The sequence below is a fragment of the Microtus pennsylvanicus genome, chromosome 2 (genome assembly GCF_037038515.1).
Source record: "Microtus pennsylvanicus isolate mMicPen1 chromosome 2, mMicPen1.hap1, whole genome shotgun sequence".
Taxonomy (NCBI): domain Eukaryota; kingdom Metazoa; phylum Chordata; class Mammalia; order Rodentia; family Cricetidae; genus Microtus; species Microtus pennsylvanicus.
This window is the reverse complement of record NC_134580.1, coordinates 113384669-113405514: the sequence shown is the minus strand read 5'-3', so window position 1 is coordinate 113405514 and position 20846 is coordinate 113384669. Positions and strand designations below refer to the sequence as shown.

Genomic DNA, 20846 nt, shown 5'->3' with positions numbered 1-20846 from the left:
CCCACCCCACTCCACTGTGTTCTCAGTCCATGGACAGGCAGTTTACATACTCACACAGCCCTGCCCACGGTGTTTTCAGCCCATGGACAGGTGGCTAGAGAGGAAGGCTATATTTCCCAGTGGCAAATGTTTGCTCTAAAACAAACTCTTGAAAGACTTTAAATGAGAGATGATGACATGTTTCCAGGAAAGCTCAGACTGAATTCTACATCAGGTCTACATCCTGGATCAGTAACAATGGTTGGGTTACCCTCACCATCTCCACCCATTTATCGGCTATCGGGAAAAATCAGGACATCTCATAAGAGCTATTTGTAAAACGAGTGTCTTGGCTCACCCCTGTAACCCCAGCACTCAGGAGGTTAAAATAAAATACTGCAAAACCTAGGCTAGTCTCAGCTAGTTCAGAGACAGTCTGAGCTCTGCAAAGACTATCTCAAAAACCCAACCAACTAACCAAATAAATGAAGGAATATTTTTTAATCCAAACTACAGAAAATCAAGTAAATAAGGAAAACAATGTCTTAAAATGCCTTTTTTTTTTACCATGATGATATTTATTTAAACTCAAGTGCACATTGAAATAGAACTCAAGGGTACTTTTGCTTTAAAGAAGTAAAGATCTTCTAAACTATGTATTTTAACAACATAAACAACATTTTACTTTAAAATAGTACGGACTAATTAAATAATAGAATAATGTCTCACACAGTGCTATTAGTTCTCATTAAAGAACTTAAGTTAAAAATGAAAAATTGTTTTGACATTTAGCTAAACAAACCCAAGGGAGACAAAAATTGTTCCTTAAAATGACAATAAGAAAACTGAAGTTATGTTCACTTTATTTCTAATTCCCTACTTATTAAACATTGAATAAAATATTTTCACAACAAAAATGAACCCCACTGATCAGAGAGTGAAATATTATTTAACGCCAAGAAGCCTGCAAAGGATGCTCCAAGAAAACACAAGATCACAACTTAGGAAAGTGGGTTCAAACATTTAGAACAGTGGTAAGCCATCTTATTTGGCTTTTGCTGTTTCATAAATGTATTCATTGTATGGACAAATATGCTAGAGCAGTAATCAGTTTCTAAATCCTTTGTGGGACAATGGGCCTCTCTTCTGGAAACATCCACACGTCAAACTCCAATGTCACCACATCACAGAACACAGCTGGTAGGGAGGCACTTTGGCATGCAGTACTACCCTGTGCTCTGTGTTTCTGACCAGGCCATGGTGTGAGTGGGCGTCAGGTCCTTGCTGTTGTACTGTAGAAGATGTCGGTGCATACTCTGTGGGCTGCTGTGGGATACACTGGGAAGATGTCTGGATATACTATGTGGGTTGCTGTAGGATGCACGGGGAAGATGTCTGTGTATACTCTGTGGGCTGCTGTGGGACGCATAGGGAAGTGCATGTGAGTACTTAGTTCCTTTATGAAGTGATATTTCATTTGTATTTTAATAAGTAAAGCTTGCCTCAAGATCAGAGAGTAAAACTGGTCCACTGGTCAGCTTTACAGACAAGGTAGTGGTGACACAAACCTTTAATCCCAGTTACCACACTAGTTTGCCATAGAAACCTGGCAGTGCATACCTTTAATCTCAGTGGTGCATAATTTTAACCCCAGCCCTAGAGGAATATAATGGTAGGAGACAACTCTCAGTCTCATTCTGAGATTCCTGGAAGCAGGATCTCCATTTCAGACTGAGGGAGAGTTAAGAGTCAGTGGCTAGCTGTTTTTGCTTTTCTGATTTTCAGGTAAGCTTTATTTATTAAAATACAAATAAAATGTAGGTACACCTTTATGCTCTATTCTTCCTAGAACCTCAGTTTATCTGTAAACCTTTGAAAATTTTCCTGTTTTTCTGTTGCAAATGTAACAGTTACGATAGGCTCAAATTGGATAAGGATAGACCCTAATGTAGAGCCTAATGTCTTTAGAAGATAGAGGGAATTTGGGCACGTGTCCCTACACAGAGAGAAAGTCATGTGATAGTGTGGGCAAGAGTCTGATGTGATAGTCTACATGCTAAGGTAAGCCAAGGATAGTTCCTGTAACCACAAAAACCTGGAAGAGACCAGAACAATGTTCCCCAACCCCTCTTAGAGCCAATGCTCAGCTCACAAGTTAATTTTGGATTCCTAAGCTCTGGAACTGTGATGCAGTGTTTTAAACACTCAGTTCGTGGTACCCTGCTCTATGATTCTAGGGAACCAATCTAGCACATTGGCCCAACACATTCTTTTTGTGATCAAAAGAGATTACCCAGGGGTGAAAGATCCCCACACCAGAAGGCAAAAGGCCCCGCTGTGATCAGGTAGAACCTATGTCACAAAGCTCAGGGCCATCTATCTACATGGAATTTGAAAACAAACACCAAGCTGAGATCCACGTGGAAATCAGGAAGCAGAACGCTGAGACTGACCTTGGGCAGCAGGTATCTGCTATAGCTTAAGAGGTAAAGCCCTCCATCTTCATGGATCTGACAGGAGGAGCCCATGAGCCCTGCCGTCCTCACTTCCCCTTCTCCTTACAGCACAGTGAAGCGGGGAGCGGTGGCTTTATGTGGCTGGAGAAGCAGACTGGAGAGGCAGGCAGGGTTTAACCAAGGCCTCTGTGATGTCTTTCAGTTTCTGGACACCACTGAAGAGTTCTAAACCAAATCATTTTTTTTGAAACCTAAATAATATGAACTTTTATTAAAACATTGAAGTTGAGAGAGATGACAGGGAGTGCCTTAATGAGAGTTGGTGGGGGGGGGCGGGTGTTCAGTGAGATGTCTCTGAAAACTAACCAACAGGTTCAGCAAACCCTGTAGCTTGTCGGAACTGCAGACGTCCAACCGCAGGTCTGGGTCAGACAGTGAAATGGAGGCCCAGACTTCTGAGTCTGAGCAGCATTCCCATAGCTGTTTCCACAAGGTAAACTCTGCTGTAGCCAGAGAGGAGTGCCTTGAACAGATGTGGCCACAGTGATCACATATATTTCAGTATCCCCAAAGGAGTTACAGAGCCCGCAAAGCTACAGAGCCGCGCAGACCATGTCTTCACTCCTCCAGACTCCTCCCCCATAAACTCCCTTAGGAAAAAAAAACAACACAAGAATCCAGCCCTTCTGTCTCTGCCAGCCTCTGTCTAGGAGAAACATTTGTCATCACTCAGCTGGACTCCTGACAATGTGTCCCCTTCCAGTCTCTCTGCTCCTGCTCTGAGTCCCCAGTCCTAGCGGAGTACTGTCTGGGTACCATAACTTCAGCATCACCCGTTCCAAGGGTAAACCTGCCAGGAGCTCATGGACCTCTGAAAAGCCCATGTTCTCCCCGTGGTGTGACTGTCCTCCCTGTGGTGTGACTGTTCTCTCTGTGGTGTGACTGTCCTCTCTGTGGTGTGACTGTCCTCTCTGTGGTGTGACTGTCCTCTCTGTGGTGTGACTGTTCTCTCTGTGGTGTGACTGTCCTCTCTGTGGTGTGACTGTCCTCTCTGTGGTGTGACTGTTCTCTCTGTGGTGTGACTGTTCTCTCTGTGGTGTGACTGTCCTCTCTGTGGTGTGACTGTCCTCCCTGTGGTGTGACTGTTCTCTCTGTGGTGTGACTGTTCTCTCTGTGGTGTGACTGTCCTCTCTGTGGTGTGACTGTCCTCCCTGTGGTGTGACTGTTCTCTCTGTGGTGTGACTGTTCTCTCTGTGGTGTGACTGTCCTCTCTGTGGTGTGACTGTCCTCCCCGTGGTATGACTGTCCTCCCCGTGGTGTGACTGTCCTTTCTGTGTTGTGACTGTCCTCCCTGTGGTGTGACTGTCCTCCCTGTGGTGTGACTGTCCTCCCTGTGGTGTGACTGTCCTCCCCGTGGTATGACTGTCCTCCCCGTGGTGTGACTGTCCTTTCTGTGTTGTGACTGTCCTCCCTGTGGTGTGACTGTCCTCTCTGTGGTGTGACTGTTCTCTCTGTGGTGTGACTGTTCTCTCTGTGGTGTGACTGTTCTCTCTGTGGTGTGACTGTCCTCTCTGTGGTGTGACTGTCCTCTCTGTGGTGTGACTGTTCTCTCTGTGGTGTGACTGTTCTCTCTGTGGTGTGACTGTTCTCTCTGTGGTTGACTGTCCTCCCCATGGTGTGACTGTCCTCCCCATGGTGTGATAGTCCTTCCCATGGTGTAACTGTCCTCCCCGCGGTGTGACTGTCCTCTTGGTGTTGTGACTATCCTCCCTGAGGTGGCACAAGTTCAAAAATGAGACACAACACATAAATCATCACTCACGGGGGCAGCATCTCTTCCAACATGGTACAAAATTAGCAGGTACCTATTGACTTACTTTTTCTTGCTGTCCTTCTTGGCGGACTTTTCCAAGGCTGCTCTCCTCCTCAGGTAGTCATTCTGAATCTCATTGTACTTGGTGGTATGCTCCTTGAGGAGCTCGGCGGTTTTCTTGTGGTGTCTCTTGACCAGGTCTTTCATTTCTTTGTAGTGCTTCTTTTGAAGTTTCACGAACGATTTCTGTTGCTTGAGCTCTTCGATGGTCTGCGCCTCTACTTCTGCAACAGACAAGGGCATGGGAGCTGAGTGTCAGGGCGGACCGAGTCCAGAGGAAGGAGACGGGCATCCTGCTCAGAGAGGAGCAGCCCACCCTTGCCAGAGTAGCTGAAAGGCACAGCTGGATGTCAGACCATGGGTCAACTGCTCTGTCTCACTGGTTTAGCAAGGCGCAACCAAACTTTGCAGAGACCCAGTTCCTTCTTCATCTATAGCTTTTAAGTTTGGTTTCCCTAGATATAGAGTCTAGGATGGGGATTCTGGCGCCTGTGACTAACTGAGGGGGGGGGACGGGATGGGGGTGGGGGTGGAAGGAGAGAAGTAGAGCAGCAGTGGAAAAAACGGAGCAAGGCACAGCAACTCCGGTGTGCTTCTGAATAATCCCCCGGGGGAACCCCAAGTGTGCACTGGCATACCAGGGCTGGTCTCCTCATGAATAAAGAAGGCCAGCTTCTTGCGAATTTGGGACACTCAGAAGGGGGGCACAACTTTCTAGGGGTGACCTCCCTTTGGAGAGAGGGCAAATTTGCAGAGAAGTACAAACTTTCTAGGGGTGACCTCCCTTTGGAGAGAGGGCAAATTTGCAGAGAAATACAAGCTGGACTTTACCAGCCTAGCTTCACTACAGCTGGGAACAGGGGAAGAAAGAGCAGGCCACCTGCTTCATCCGTTTTACTGATGATGACACTGCTGTTAGTTCACAAGGCTGGTCTGGTGGTGAAATACAAAAAAATCACGGAAAGTGTTGAGAAGTTTTTGGTACCATGACTGTGGAGGCTTAGCAAATAATCACCCAGGTTCAGCATCTCTCAGGGAACACACTGACAGGAGACACACCATAGGTTTCTCCCTATATCGCAGTGGGTATGCTAGTCGAGTGTGTCAAGAAGGTGTCCTTTAATTTTCACCAAGGCTCCAGCAGGGCTCGTGGTCACCTGTACGACTGCAGTGTTTTATTCAATGGTGAGAAAAAAGGTCAATGTGACAAAGCCTGGCTATAAACCATTCTGTACTTCATATGCACACTTGATCTCTTCTATGACATGCATTTTAAAAATGCATGATCACTTCTGAAATCAAGATTCCACACTAGTTTCCCTATTGCTTTTCCTAGTAGTATAAGAACAGGGGTAGGGGAGGCCTTTCAATGTATGGTGTCTGAATTTCAATGAATTATTATTTATTTGGAGCCAGATTAATTCAGAATGCATATGTTTCCATTTCTTGATAGGAAGTTCCTGTTTGGGGAACAACAATGGCAAAGATACAATAAATATTTAGAACCATCAAGCCGTTCAAAAATGATGTATGCCACCAATCACAACAAACCTGAATAGAAAACTAAACGGATTGCACATAAACAGGAGAACTGGAACGGTAATATCTGTTGCTAAATTCCAGGGCTTTTAAACAGCCGAAGGAGCGTTTCCTGCTCTTACCATGCATCTGCCCTGACAGCTCATTTTTCTTCCTTTTAAAGAAAGACGCTTAGGAGAGAACTAGGTGCATTTATTTAAAGGTTTCCCTCAGGCTCAAACCGAGTCCTGGTGGTCGCAAAATAAGCGCCAGCATTAAGTATTTATAGTCCTGAGGAATTGCCACATTTCCTGGTAACCAACTCCACTTCACTTTTGAAAAGAAATGGTTTCTGGACATCAGCCGAGGACAGTTTAGAAATGGGACTCCCATGCTCTAGATTAAAAAAAAAGGCACCCTAAATTGCCTTTGAAAAAGTCTCCGGACAAAAGGCTATCCCTTGGAATATCCCCAGACCTAAGAGCAATGTCCATTTGCATAAAGACACAGTATCACAAATAGGTGAGCTGCCCAGAGCTGGCCGTAGTCAGGGTGGGGATGCAGCTCCACCGCCTCTGTGTATCCCTTTATATGTCTTTAGATAACACCCCAGCGTCTTGTTTCCTGCATCGGTGTTGTCTAATACATCAGTGTTGCTTCCCACGGAACTCTTTTGAAATATGCTCTGTGGTCTTCTACGTTTCTTACAGTTTTGCAGGCATGCTTTATATATGTTGATGAAATATAACTGTGTGCATGAAGTGCATAGATCCAAAATCCCCAGTCCTTTCTTTTTCTTTTTTAAAGTTCACATGCCTCAGTGACTGACCATCACCAGGTAAAAACCAGAATACTGCCAGGACCCTAGACATCTTCTGGAACCTGCCTCCCTTCCCTTCCCCAGGCATAATCTAAGCCTAGGTTTCCAATAGCATGAGTAATTTTGCCTGTCTGTCTTTGATCTTCAGGCAGATGAGATCAAGCTCTCTCACACATCTTAGTCTTTTTCTCAGCACTACACCTTGGCTGTCTGCCTTTAGGTGACTGCGACCTGTTCGTAGTTACCTGCCCCCATTCCACTCTGGGACTGCATTGCAATGCACTTACCTGCCTCACTGTTGGCCAACATCCGGTTCTTAGAAGAGGTTTTATTTTTGATGTACGTGTTGCATACCTTCTTGTTCTATTTTGTGCCAGATACTCGAAATGGTTTTCAGACTCCACTACATAGTAAGTGCTAATTGTACTCAAGAAAGCTTAGGTCAATTTGAGTCCCTTTGCTTGATGATACGAACTAACCCAAGTTTCATATCAAAGATCACAAACAGTGTGGGTTTCATGATTACAAACAGGCTGTATTCTGCATATGTGAAATATAACTTACTGTCAGAACTGTAGGGAGACACATTCCTGTTAACTGGCTCTTGTAGCCAGGAGGAAACTATTATTTTTTTTCTGAAACAGAATCTTTAGAAATTATTATTTGTAGCCAATACCGTCTTGTCTGCCAACTCTGGCTACTTCTCTGGGACTTTACATTAGACAATGTAACCAAACTCAGGCCAAATGTTACATTAGACCATGTGACCAAACTCAGGCCAGATGTCTACAAACTTAAACAATGCAAAGATGCTGTTTTCAGAGGTGAATGGCAATCTCCTCCCCTCTAAATACCCACTGTGCAATGTTCAGTTGCTACCTTCTGTGCAGAGGAAAGGCTAGCACTCACCTGTTAAGACACTCTGGACCAGGTCTTCTGTTTTGGCGGGCGCCTTAACAGAACCTGTAACCAAAAAGATCAAAGAAAAGGCTTTCTTTGATTTTCAAATTTATATCCCAATTTTAAAAAGAAATATTTGGACTTGGGGTGGTAGTTCAGTGGTAGAGCACTTGGCCCATCTGGGTTTCATCTCCAGTATGGGGGAATTGTGTCCTCTAATTCTATGTCTCTTTAGAGACAATGACTAATTGTAGGAGAAAGCTATTTGCAAAAAATTACTCTGAAACCTCATTAATTTGCACCTTGGACTCAACCCTACGTTGATGAACAATTGTATGTATTCCCCACATATTCCCTGGCAAATGGAGACATCCCTCCACTTGCATTTGAAATTTCAAAACCAGGAATTCAATCTCCATAGAGCTACTGCCACCTTCTGGCAACATCAGGAATGACGCGATTAAGGACAATGGGGACCAAAGAACCGAATTTTGCCAACAAGAACCATTATCAAACATCCAAACCACTGAGCAAAGTGAAAGGGAAAATAGGTTATATATGCACCCCCAGGATGCCTCTTCCCACCCACCTGGGATTGTGAACCAAAACTTTCAGAGGGAAGTACTCTGATTTAGGGCCCCCATTTCACCAGGACATGTCAACATCAGAACCTCAGTCTGATCACAGGAAAACATAGAGGCAGCTTGGAGTGAGAGACATTTAAAAAATAATTGACCAGAATTCCTCAAAACTATAAGAGTATGAGAAAGAAGAGTTAGGAGCTATTATGGAGAGAAGGCGATCTAGGAGACAGGCTGAGCAAGAGCAGCATGGGACCCCAAGCGTGAATCTGCTGCAATAAATGGACATTGGAGTGAGGAAGGCCGAGTCCACACAAAGCTCACTGTCATGAGGGTTTACTGTGATCTTGTTCAAGGCTGACTTTAGGGGAAGAGGAGAATTGTGCCACATATTTTGTAGAATTTACAATTCTGTAAGCCGAATTATTTTTAAGTATCACTTAAAATTAAAATGGTAAAATGTTAAATTCTTTTTTATTCCCAGCAGCAATAAACTGTAGTTGAGAAGCACTGCCAATGTCCGCATGTGGCAAATAATAACCGTTCGAAAATGATGCTTCCTGGCTATGGTGAGCTCTCCGATTACTGGCTTCACTGACTTCTTACAAGCCGACTGTCAGTTCTTGTTTGATACAAATGAAGTAGGGTCTGTATTTATAAACTAGTAGCCTTGCAGACCAATGAGAAGATGAGAACTTCACCATTGGTATGTCTCACCATGACAGAGAAGGAAAAGGGCACGAAGTCACTCTTACGAAGGAAATTCTTTCCCCTCCTATTTTATTAACTGATTCAACTAGATGGATCATATGCATGCGGCTCCTTAGCACCTTAACACCAGGTGACTGCAGAAAATGCGTGAAGCTGAGCCCTCTCTCAGGAAGGCCAGTCTGTTAAGAGAAACATACACACAAACCCCCACCTCCTACGCCTCTCTCTCACACCCTCACACCATACACACTCACATATAACTTTAATATAACACACACACACACACACGCATACACACACACTCACATTAACCAGAGCGAGATGGAATGCCATTGTGAGTTGCATTGAAATGACAGGATTTCTCTGAGAAATGAGACAACTGGGTGTAGCCTTGGGTGACAAGCAGAAGCTAATAGCAAGTGCTTTAGTTATATCGGGTACTGTGTCTGACCTGGCTTGCCCTCCACGGGCATTGTGCCTTTCAGGAAGTTCATCGCCTCCCAAATGAGTCAACAACAGAACACACTCCGTAGAGGACTGGGATGACGATGAAATGACCTACCAGACTGCCTGGGCGGGGGTCGGGGACAGACATTTAAAGTTCCTGGAAAGTAAGTTGTTGGCAGAGACTTGAAGTAGAAGGGAGAATGTGCTTCTCTGGCATAGTCGCAAGCTGCTTGAAGAATGCAACTTACAATGCAACAAATGCAACTCTATCAGTGGGTGGATCAGAATTCACCCCCAAAGAACAGCCCATGACACAGGGGGATGCAGCAGAGCCAGGAGACAACGTGGGAGGCCCTGGGACATTCATCCGTGTCTCCTGCTGCCCACCCACTCCTGTCACGAGAGGGCACGCGTTCTTTCCTCAGAGCCTAGCCTTCTGCAGAGGCCCCAGAACCTGAAGTCAGGAGATCTAGAAAACAGCACCGTCCCCACTGTTTACCTGGAGCTGGCTGGCTGTGTGGAGCCTGAGAAGGTGGTTTGGGGGCAAGGGATGTTGTGTGATTCACCCCATTTTCTGCGGGCGTTGTCCTGGCTTCACTCGGTGCCTCTGATGACGTTTCCCCAGGCTCAGCCTAAAATCACAAACACCTTTTTAATTTTGTTTCAAACCATTTTTATTGTCTTCCTATACCAATAAGGCTACCCATTACGACATTCTCACAATTCCTTTGGAGTCTGAAACATCAAATTGGAAACTGCCTGGAAAGCAAGATTAACTCAGCATAGTGTGAAATCACAAAGTAGCAGGTTAATTGCCCAAAAAGGCTCTGGTTTTCACTCCAACTTGCCCATGCTCTTGGAGAGAGCCTTCCCACAAGGCCTCTGGCTCTGATCAGGTGGTGTGTTTCCATCAAACAAGAGAGTAGCAAACATAACGCACACAAGAGACCACAGAGACATGAATCTGACCAGTCCTTAGCAGAGCCCCGCTATAGTGGGGAGATGAGAGTTGCTGCCGAAGGACAACTAAGCGCTTCTGGCTGGGATGTCCTGGGATAGACAGCCCTAGCTGAATTGATGTAAGCCTGGTCCAGGGTCGGGGAGCTGGGATGCTGAATACGTAACATGGGAGGAGACAGCAAGCATTTCATTTCATGTCATCAGCTTCCATGCCACAGCAAGAACTGATGTAGTGGGTGTGAGTACAGATTTTGGAGCCAGATATCGTTGGATTCGAATCCAGTACGTCATTAACATGTCACCTAGCTCTCTGCACTCTTTCCCCATCTTTATCCACGATGAATTTGAGGTCACAGTATTGTCTATCTTAAAAGATTTCTTCCAGAACCAAAACAGTCAATGTTTTTTTTTTTTAAAGTACCCAGAACACTTTCTGGTACAAGCTAAATAAACACGTGAGACAGTTAAGACCGTGCGACATTACCAATGCGTGATGATAAATATCAAGACTCATGAGCCCTTCATTCTATTCACCCCAGCAGCTATGTCCGATTCAAAGCAAACGGTCGATAAATGTCTGCTGAATCAATGCCAATTCTTATAAAATAATTGTCTATATAATTTCGCAGTATTTCAGCCACGCTTTCCAACATTCCAAGTGCTTGCCAGCTATTTTAGACTCGCTCTACACGTCTGCCACAAGTTTTATCCGTGACCACTATATCCTAGCATTTTGCTAGGTAGTGCATTTCCCAGGTACAGCAGGTATTTTTTCTTCCATGGGTCATCTGGACCCCAACACTGTGGCATTTGGGCATGTAATTACAAATAGCAGACTGGCAATTTTACCAAAGGAAGGCAGAAACATAGATGGCAGCACTGATTCATATTCTCTTCTCCCCCCCAAATCACTGCTTTTCATTTCTGAAACAAAGCCTAACTCTGGAGTTGTGGATGGTCTTGAACTCACGGTCCTCTTCCTATAGCCTCAGAGCTGGCGTTGAATCAGTCCCCCAATGCATCCTTAACAAGCAGCCTTGTTCATTGGTTAGGCCTCTTCAGTGTAGCTGGTCTCCCTGGGATGGGTGGGAGAAAAATAAGTCCTGGTACCAGGCCAGGCATCATGTAGGAGAGACGGGAGCCTAGCCACATAACCTAGAAGCATTAGGTCTCACTATTGTGAAATTATGTCTTTTGATGGATGGATATCTCTGACTGGTAAGCTCTGGTATGATCACATTTAGTTAGCATCCATCAAGAAAATTCTCCCTAGAGTCATATGCCAAGAAGAATGATGGTATATTCTTTGTTCAACCCAACACTGCAAATGAGAGCCTCTTGAATGCAGTATATGGGTAGGGTTTTGTCCTGTCATTTCAATTGTATTTTAATAAATAAAGCTTGCCTGGGGATCTGGAGAGCAAAACGGCCAGCCACTGGCTCTTCCCTCGACCTCAGTCTGAAATGGCGATCCTGCCTCCAGGAATCTCAGAATGAGACTGAGACGAAAGGCTGTTTCCTCCTGTTTGATAATCCTCTCGAGTTCTGAGATTAAGGGTGTGCACCACTACCACCTGGTTTCTATGGCAAACTAGTGTGGCTACTAGGATTAAAGGTGTGTGTTACTGTGGTTCCTGCAGTTAAAGGTGTGTGCCATCACTGGCTGGTGTGGAAGGCTGTTACCGTGTGTAAAGCTGTTATGCCTGTGGCTGTTTTATTTTTCTGATCTTCAGGCAAGCTTTATTTACGAGACTACAAATGGAATGCCACTGCAGGGTTTCTTTTTGTCTGCTTTGCTTTTGCTTTGGCTTGTTCAATGTCACCAGATTTTTCCATGTAGGACACATCATACACAGAGAATGGTTTTCGTGAGTTTCTTGAAAAACAAAAACAACAACAACAACAACAACCCCACCCCCACCCCAGAGTTAATGACCTGGAGTCTTGCGAAGGAAAAGGGAAGCCATACCTGAAGCCCCAGAAAGCTCTTATAGGTAGGACAGACCCTGCTCAGTTGCCACCTGTAGCTGCCAGGTTTTGAGGAAGGATGGAAAATGAAATATTCGTGTGAGCTCCCACATTCTCAAATGACCAAAAGGTCAAAGTGCACCTTCAGGCTGCATTAGCCCTGGAGCAGACTTCTGCACCCCATGACTGGAGGAGCAGAGTTTGCCTGGAACCCCGAAGCCAGAAAGCTGAAGGGATGCTGTGTGCTGGAAAGGCTCTGAGCCAGGGTCTGAAAAGCATGCAGCTTGCACTTCTTCCTGCCAAACACATGCCAGGAGAAGAGGGAGAGTGAGGAGCTGGTTACGGCTCCTTGTGTAGTCAGACTGGCCAGGGCCTCTTAGGATTTTTTTTGGAGACGGATATCACGCGTTAGTGCGCAGCCACGATGGCAAACGACAGACTGCTGTTGACCGGTTGCCAAGGGTGTGTAAAGGAGCCCAGCTGACAGTTTTCCTAAGGGAAACTGGTGACAGAAGTAGCTGAAGGCTCAGTAGCCCGGACACTGCTGTCTACTGGCTTCCTCTCAGCCGCCCAGGTGGGCCTTGCTTTCAGCCCCATGACAAAGCAATCAAAGAAGGTTCTAAAAGTCTGCACTGAAATCTATTCACAGGAAGCCAGAGGTCAGACAGGTTCTCTTAGAACTTGTGATAGTTCAAAGTCTAAATATTTTAAATAGCAGGCTATTTAAATTATATAAGTCTATTCTGTGATCTATAATAATAACAACTCCAGGAAGCATTAATATACTAGCAAGTTATAGCTAGATAGAGACACATAAGCCAGCGAACGTTGTTGCCAAGGAACTCACCCTGTTGCACTAAATCAGCATTGACATAGAAAAGCAGGGAAATAAAATGGTTAAATAGCTACAGTTGTGAAATACTAAATTTAAACTTTTTGATATGATTGGGACGTCAAGTCATTCCCACCAGACTGGCATGAGAGATTAAATGCAAAAGCCAAATTCTGTGTCCAACTCAAAAGAAATCAATGCTTTTGATTGCATTTTTCCCCAGGCCATGCCATAATGGTTGTTTTAATGTATTTCAACAAAACAAGCACAGAATCCTTTCCCAAAGTGCTGGACATAATAACAGAAATAAAGGCACCCCAAATATGTTTTTGTAATTGTAATTGAAAGACCACTGGGATCCAATTACATGAATTTCAATGAAGAAAGGTTCATTAAAAAGGGACTTCAGTTGCATTTCCTAGATTTTTGCTTTTAGCCTCTGCCCTCTAGTGGTCATATGGGTTATTGCTCTATGTTTTTCTTCAAAATGAGGCCAAAAAATGATTTTTAAAAACCAAGATCTCATATTTAAAAATTACATCTTTCCAAGAATTAAAATGAACACAAGTCCATTGAATATATACCATATGTGAATCAGTGAGTGGATAACTTAACAACCGTTCTTGCAGATCTTGGTAAAGGGAACTTGTATGGCCCACTGTACAAATGCAAAAGATTTCCCTCCTGGATGTGTTAATTTTGGCTTTGATAATCAAACATCAGAGAATACACATCTTAAGAATTCTGTTGTATGTTTAACATGAAAGCAAAATGCCTTTCAACTATCAGATATGGCTGAGTTACTCGGGGTATCAGAGGACCCCAGTTTTCCTGAGTCCTGGGCTAGTGAGATAGCTTGGTGCTCCCCAGCAAGCTTGATGACCTAAGATGGATTCCTGGGACCCTCATGGTGGGAATAGAGAACAAAAACCCAGAAGTTCTCTGAATCTACACCTATGTGTGGTGTCCCACTCATGTACGCAAACCCACCCCACTAATAAAGAAAAAACAAATGTAAAATTAATTGCAATATGCTGTCCCTTCAACGTGCCTGGTTCATAGGACAGATAGTGCATTGACTTGGATTCTGGTGGATAAGGGGTGAGGTTAGCCACTTTTCCAGAATTACGTGGAGATTTGTAATTTCGGGGTATAGAATCCAGTCTGCTGAGGACAAATATGGGCGTGTGTGCAGCTTTGTTAGAGAAGGCATTTCATCCAAAACAGCTTTTCAAAACACATAAGGTAATTTGTGCCTAAATTTTCTATTAGCCCAATTACCTTAGCTATTATCCTGTTCCTAAGAAGGTCAGACTCGGTCCTGAGAGCCACACCCTGACCGCGCATTACCGCGTGCTTAGGAGTGACGCACACTGCCTTTGCAGCCTGAATTGGATATGCACTGGAAATAAGACAGAGTGACCTCTCCATAAGAAAATGAAAATCGGGGCTCAACTGACAAAGAGCATTAACTTTATGATTCTTTCAACTTTTATGTGTGTTTGAAAATTTTTGAATAGCCGAGCAGGACTAGTGAGAGCTGAAGTCTTTAAGTAGCAGAATGAATTTATCTTCCATCTTCTGGATTTCTTTAAACAAGATTTATTCATTTGTTTGCTTACTTAGCAAGCGTGAATATTTTTCCATCAGGTAGGGATATGTACCATATGTGTTCCCAGCGCCCTTAGAGGGCAGATGAGGACATTGGATCCCATGGAACTGGTGATTCAAATGGTTTTGAGTCTCCGTATGGGTGCTGGGAACTGAACCTGGGTCCTCTGCAAGAGCAGCAAGTGTTTTTAAGCACGGAGCCCATCTCCAGCCCCATTTTTCAAATGTCTTAAGGAATGAACACCTAATATGCAAAATTATTTTGGTGTCTTCTGCAACCAACATCCAGCAAGTTCTTTCAGTAGTAACTGGAATGCAATCTAAATGATCCTTTCATGCATAATCAGGGCTGCACCATCATTTAAATAAATGCAGCATTCCCACCAAGTATTGAAGCACAGGTAAGGACTGAAAATTTAATGTGTGAACTATTACCAGTGCCACTTTTTTCCCTCAGAAATGAGAGAGAATATGATTTTTCTCAGGGTACGTATATGTAATAAATATTCATACACATAAATATGTATATGTGATTTGATATAAAAACATTCCAGCATAGTAACTACATATAATATTAAAATAACATTTAACTGCAAGGCAGTGGTGGTGCATACATTTAGTCCCAGCACTCGGAAGGCAAAGGTAGGCAGATCTCTGTGAGTTCGAGGCCAGCTGATCTACAAGAGCTAGTTTCAGGACAGCTAGGGCTGTTATACAGAGAAACTCTGTCTCAAAAAACCAAAAAGTAAATAAATAACAAAAGTAATTAATTAATAAAAATAACATTTAACTAATTATTAATAAGTGGAGGAATAAGTCCACATTCAGTTGGTATGTAGGCAGTAGGTACACTTCCTGGGCCAAGTCCTGAAACTACAGTACAACCTAACTCTTAGGCTGAAATGAGAAAAATGTGTTTGAAAGAAGGAATGGAAAAATCCACGGATGAAAGGAATGATGCAGATTCTCTTTGTACATTAGAAATGCAAAATTTTATGGCCTGCACAAGATTTAATGAATTGGCATTAAATCGTGATTTTTATGCACATTAAAATTTAGAGTTCTATCCTAGATGCAGGTGAAAGCCTTTACTAATTGACAGCCATGCTTTTTTTTTGGGGGGGGGGTCTGAGACAGGGTTTCTCTGTGGTTTTGGAGCCTGTCCTGGAACTAGCTCTTGTAGACCAGGCTGGCCTCAAACTCACAGAGATCCACCTGTCTCTGCCTCCCAAGTGCTGGGATTAAAGGCGTGCGCCACCACCGCCCGGCTCTAGCCATGCTTTTTCAATCCCTCTGCTGTTGTGAATGGCATGGGTGACGCAAAGCTCTGAATTATAACCCACTGAAAATTTTCAATACCAGTGTAGAGATTTGTGAAAACACCTTGGACAAACCAATGATTGTTTTGCTTGAGTTCCCTTGGCTATGTGGACGTCTCATGAGGTCTTATTTAAAAGACCACAGTTCTTTCATGAAGCAAGTTACTCAACAATTTCAAGCAATCGTTTCCTCCTCTAAAAACAGGAGGCTACTATGATTGCTCTGGAGCATCCGAAGAAAGTGGCCTGCAACTGTTGAAGCTAAGAAGCACAGAGATGAAGAGGAAGGTGTCATTTTTTTTTCTCAAGAAAATCTTTTATTGACTCTTTGAAAATTTCCTCACAATGCATTTTCACCACATTCATCCTCACCCCCAATCACACCTTCCCCTTCCTAAGCACCCAACTTTCTGTCTTGGTGTTTCTAAAACCCAGGAAGTCCAGTTTGTGTGTCCATGTACTCATGAGTGTGGCACCATTTAATGGAGCTGGGCGGATCCACCAGGGACCAAACCCTTAGAGATAACTGAGTGCCCCTCCCCTAGCAATCACTTGCCAATGGCTCCTCAGCTAAGGATGCCCACCTCCCACCTCTATGCTGGGGTTTTGCCTGCCTTGAGCTTTCAAAAGTCTTGTTCATGCTGTCCTAACAGCTATGCGGGCTCTTGTCCAGGTGCCAGGCTGTCTAGGAGACTACGAAGAAGCCTTTCTTGCTAATGGTTTCTAGAACATTACAGTTTTGTTATGGGATGGGTGTGGCATAAATGTGTCTTACTCAAAGTAGGCTCCATGGGCCAGAAGATCCTGTCAGTGAAGCATATTAAAGAGGCCAAGCCTCCTGGCCCGCACCCAAATCCACCGGACCAGGTTCAGCATGTTATCGTCATATCCCAATCTGGACGCAAATTTTGGAAGCATCCTGGCATAGATGAGCTGTTGTGAGGTTGGATTACCTGTGTTTTGATCCCAATTTGTTTGCTTACAAATTCTGTGGCCCTGGGCAAGAAATTTATCCCCCCTCCCCCGAGTGCTTACATCTCCTCATTTGCTAAAAGGGGGCACTATGAACATTATGGATATTTTAAGGCATACGTGGGTCTGGTAGCTCATGTCTGCAGTCTTAGTTACTTAGGAGCTGAGCTCATGACCTGTCCAGGGTACACAATGAGTCCAGGCCATCCCAAGCGATTAAAACATCTTAGGATATAGCTCAATGGTAGATTATTTGTTCAATCAAAATGCCACATATGTTAATACATTAAAAGGCCCAATACCCTGCCAGCTCCATTGAAATCATGGTGCTTATTGCATTCCCATTTTCCTCTGGCCCTCTGCTAGGCTGATATGATCACTGTAGAGACAGCCAAAATCCAAAAGAAGCAGCAGTCCTGCCTGCCACCCCACCCCTACCTGTCTGATCCTACCTTCTTGGTGTCTGGCCTAGGGCCCGAGATACTGAGTACAGTTAGAGCCTACCTTCTAACGGCTCCTGGCAGCTCATCCCCAATGGCCAGTGTCAGGGAGAACTCTAATCTGTTCCTTTATATGGGTGTGGTTCTTTCTCTCTCTGGGAATTTGCCTGTTGTGATTTTTGTCTATAATGTATAACACTTATTAAATTTTCCATCAGACTCAGTGGGTAAAGACAGCTGTCACAATGCCTAAGACCTCAGTTTAAACCCTCGACTCCATCCACATGGTAGAAAGAGAAACGACTCCCACAAATTGAACTGAGTCTGCCAGCATTCTGTAGGTCATGAATGTGCTCACAATTAAGATGTAAATAGGAATAGTAATAAACATTTCCATGTCAGTGCTGGTCCTTTACCTAATTCGATCTCCCCCCAACTCCTCATGCTACACAGTGATTTTTAAAGTGATAAAGATACTCAGTGACACATCAGCCATCCCAGGCAGGGAGATGGAGAGTTTGAGACCAACCTGGACTATTCAGTGATGTCCTGCCCCCCCTCCCCCAAAATGGAAAGGAAAACCAAAACCAAAGAGAAGAAAGAGAAGGAAGACATGAAAGCAAATGCATCCAATCTCAATGTGATCTCCTAATATCCTATCATAATCCACCTATTACATAAATATAATAAACATTACAGTCTGAACTTACAACAGTAAGAATATAAGCTGCATAATGCTTTTCTCATATGAATTACTGTTAACTGAACCCAGGGGAAAGTTTTGGATTTAAAAACATTCTAAGAAGGTAATTTATTAGCATATTAGAAACCTGGTAATGCTTTATAGTTCAATGAAGATTTTATGTTCGATAAGAAAGGACTTTTAGAAGCATCATGTTAGAAGCGTCAAACAGAAGATGTCTTTGCTACTACATTGGGATCTCCAATGGCTAACAGGTCCCAGATAGAATTTTCTTTTTGAAAACTATGGCTGCCTATTTTGAGTGGCCTCATTAAATAAAATAAGAGTACATCACTGTGATGGGAAAAGACACACCAGCATTCAGAGGCTGAATCACTTTCTCTTCCTAGCTATTCATGGTTAATACCAAAAAATAAAACTATTTTTCTAATTCTCCATTTTCAAAAATGAGGCCAGGGAGGATTTAGGCAACTCCACAGGGCAAAGGTAGGATGGTCTTTTATTTTCTCTGAGGCCAATGTGGAGTCTCTGTAATTTCAGATTTCTTTTTTTTAAATTTTATTGATTTTTATTGAGCTCTAGATTTTTCTGTGCTCTTCTCCCTGCCTCTCCCCCCCCCCCCTTCAACCCTCTCCCAAGGTCTCCATACTCCCAATTTACTCAGGAGATCTTGTCTTTTTCTACTTCCCATGTCGATTAGATCTATATATGTCTCCCTTAGGGTCCTTATTGTTGTCTAGGTTCTCTGGAGTTGTGATTTGTGAGCTGGCTTTCTTTGCTTTATGTTTAAAAACCACTCATATATGAGTGAGTATATGTGATAATTGTCTTTTTGGGTCTGAGTTACCTCACCCAATATGATATTTTCTAGCTCCATTCATTTGTCTGAAAAATTCAAGATGTAGTCATTTTTTCTGCTATGTAGTACTCCATTGTGTAAATGTACCACATTTTCCTTATCCATTCTTCGGTCAAGGGGTATTTAGGTTGTTTCCAGGTTCTGGCTATGACAAACAATGCTGCTATGAATATAATTGAGCACATGTCCTTGTGGCACGACTGAGCATCCTTTGGATATATACCCAGAAGTGGTATTACTGGGTATTGAGGAAGGTCAGTTCCTAATTTTCTGAGAAATCGCCACACTGACATCCAAAGGGGCTGTACCAGCTTGCACTCCTACCAGCAATGGAGGAGTGTTCTCCCCTCACTCCCCCGGCCCTGCAACCTCTCCAGCATAAATTGTCATCAGTGTTTTTGATCTTGGCCATTCTTACAGATATAAGATGGAATCTCAGAGTTGTTTTGATTTGTATTTCTCTGATGGCTAAGGATGTTGAGCATTTCCTTAAGTGTCTTTCAGCCATTTTAGATGCCTCTGTTAAGAGTTCTCTGTTTAGGTCTGTACTCAATTTTTTTTATTGGATTATTTGTTCTTTTAATGACCAATTTCTTGAGTTCTTTGTATATTTTGGAGATCAGACCTCTGTCTGATATGGGGTTGGTGAAGATCTTTTTTTTAAAAAAACAAAAAACAAAACTTTATTTCATGCGCATTGGTATAATGATGTCAGATTTTCTGGAACTGGAGTTACAGACAGCTGCGAGCTGCCATGTAGGTGCTGGGAATTGAACCAGGGGCCTCTGGAGGAGCAGTCAGTGCTCTTAACCACTGAGCCATTTCACCAACCCCCAGTTGATGAAGATCTTTTCCTATGCTGTAGGCTGTCGTATTGTCTTGTTGACCATGTCCTTTGCTTTACAGAAGCTTTTCAGTTTCAGGAGGTCCCATTTACTAATTGTTTCTCTCAGTGTCTGTACTGCTGGGGTTATATTTAGGAAGTGGTTCCCTGTGCCAATGATTTCAGATTTATTGAATGACACTGGACATGTCCAAATTAATCTAGATTTTATCAGCAATATAAAAATCATTTCTAATAAGTTTATTAAAAAAGAAGAAACAAAAACATATTGACCTAAGTCTCAATTTCTGTGGCACTTATACCCTTTACTGTTTTTATTTATCATAAATAGGCCCTTAATATGTGACACAGCTCTTGTTATGTAGTGCCGGGTGCAGGGTGAAGCTTTTGAAGGACACCAGTGGCGTCAGAGATCTCTGCAGTCTCAAGGTCTCTCTTCACTCTCCTTAAAGTGACAGTTTGCCCTGTGATAGGGACATAATCTAGGAGGCACCATCACCAAAATGCTCCATCAAGACTTTCACCAGCTGAACAGCTGAAGAAAGGTGTCAATGAACCTTTGATATGAGTAAGTCCTCTCTGGAAACAGCAGCTAACAGACAGTATCAGCAAGTACCTCCAGGCCCTTTGCATACATATGTTGTCTTCTAGTTTAGTGTGGTTATGGGGTTCCATGCAAATGAGTGTGTCTCTGATTCTTGTGTCTTCTCTTGGGCTCTTTTCCCTTTGTTTGTTTGTTTTTGTTCAATTCCAATGGACTAGTTTTTATTTTATTTTATTATATTTTATTATTATCCCCTAGAATCCTATTTATTTTCCAATGTAAAACAGAAAGGGGGTGGATCCAGATGGGAGGGTGAGGGAGGAATTGGAGAAGTAAAGGAAGGGGAAACCATCATCAGGATATGTTATGTAAGAAAAATATCTATTTTTCAACAAAAGGAACAAAATGTATAAACAAACAAACAGATAAATTCTTCTTAGCATCCTATGGAGCCTTCTCTAAAATATTCTAGGCACAAACCTAGCCTTATCAAATACAAAAAAAAAGCA

At 43.3% G+C, this 20846-nt stretch overlaps 1 protein-coding gene across 2 annotated transcripts in view; it reads right to left on the bottom strand.

Moving 5' to 3' along the window:
- The window catches only part of Plcb1 (phospholipase C beta 1), a 678563-nt gene that overhangs the window by 104810 nt on the left and 552907 nt on the right, over positions 1–20846 (bottom strand). For both annotated transcript variants that reach the window (XM_075962281.1, XM_075962280.1), the window contains exons 24-26: positions 9785–9917; positions 7556–7609; positions 4313–4532 (exon numbers count right to left, since the gene is read on the bottom strand). In XM_075962281.1, the coding sequence (XP_075818396.1) occupies positions 4313–4532; positions 7556–7609; positions 9785–9917 (407 nt within the window). The remainder of the gene's footprint in view (positions 1–4312; positions 4533–7555; positions 7610–9784; positions 9918–20846) is intronic.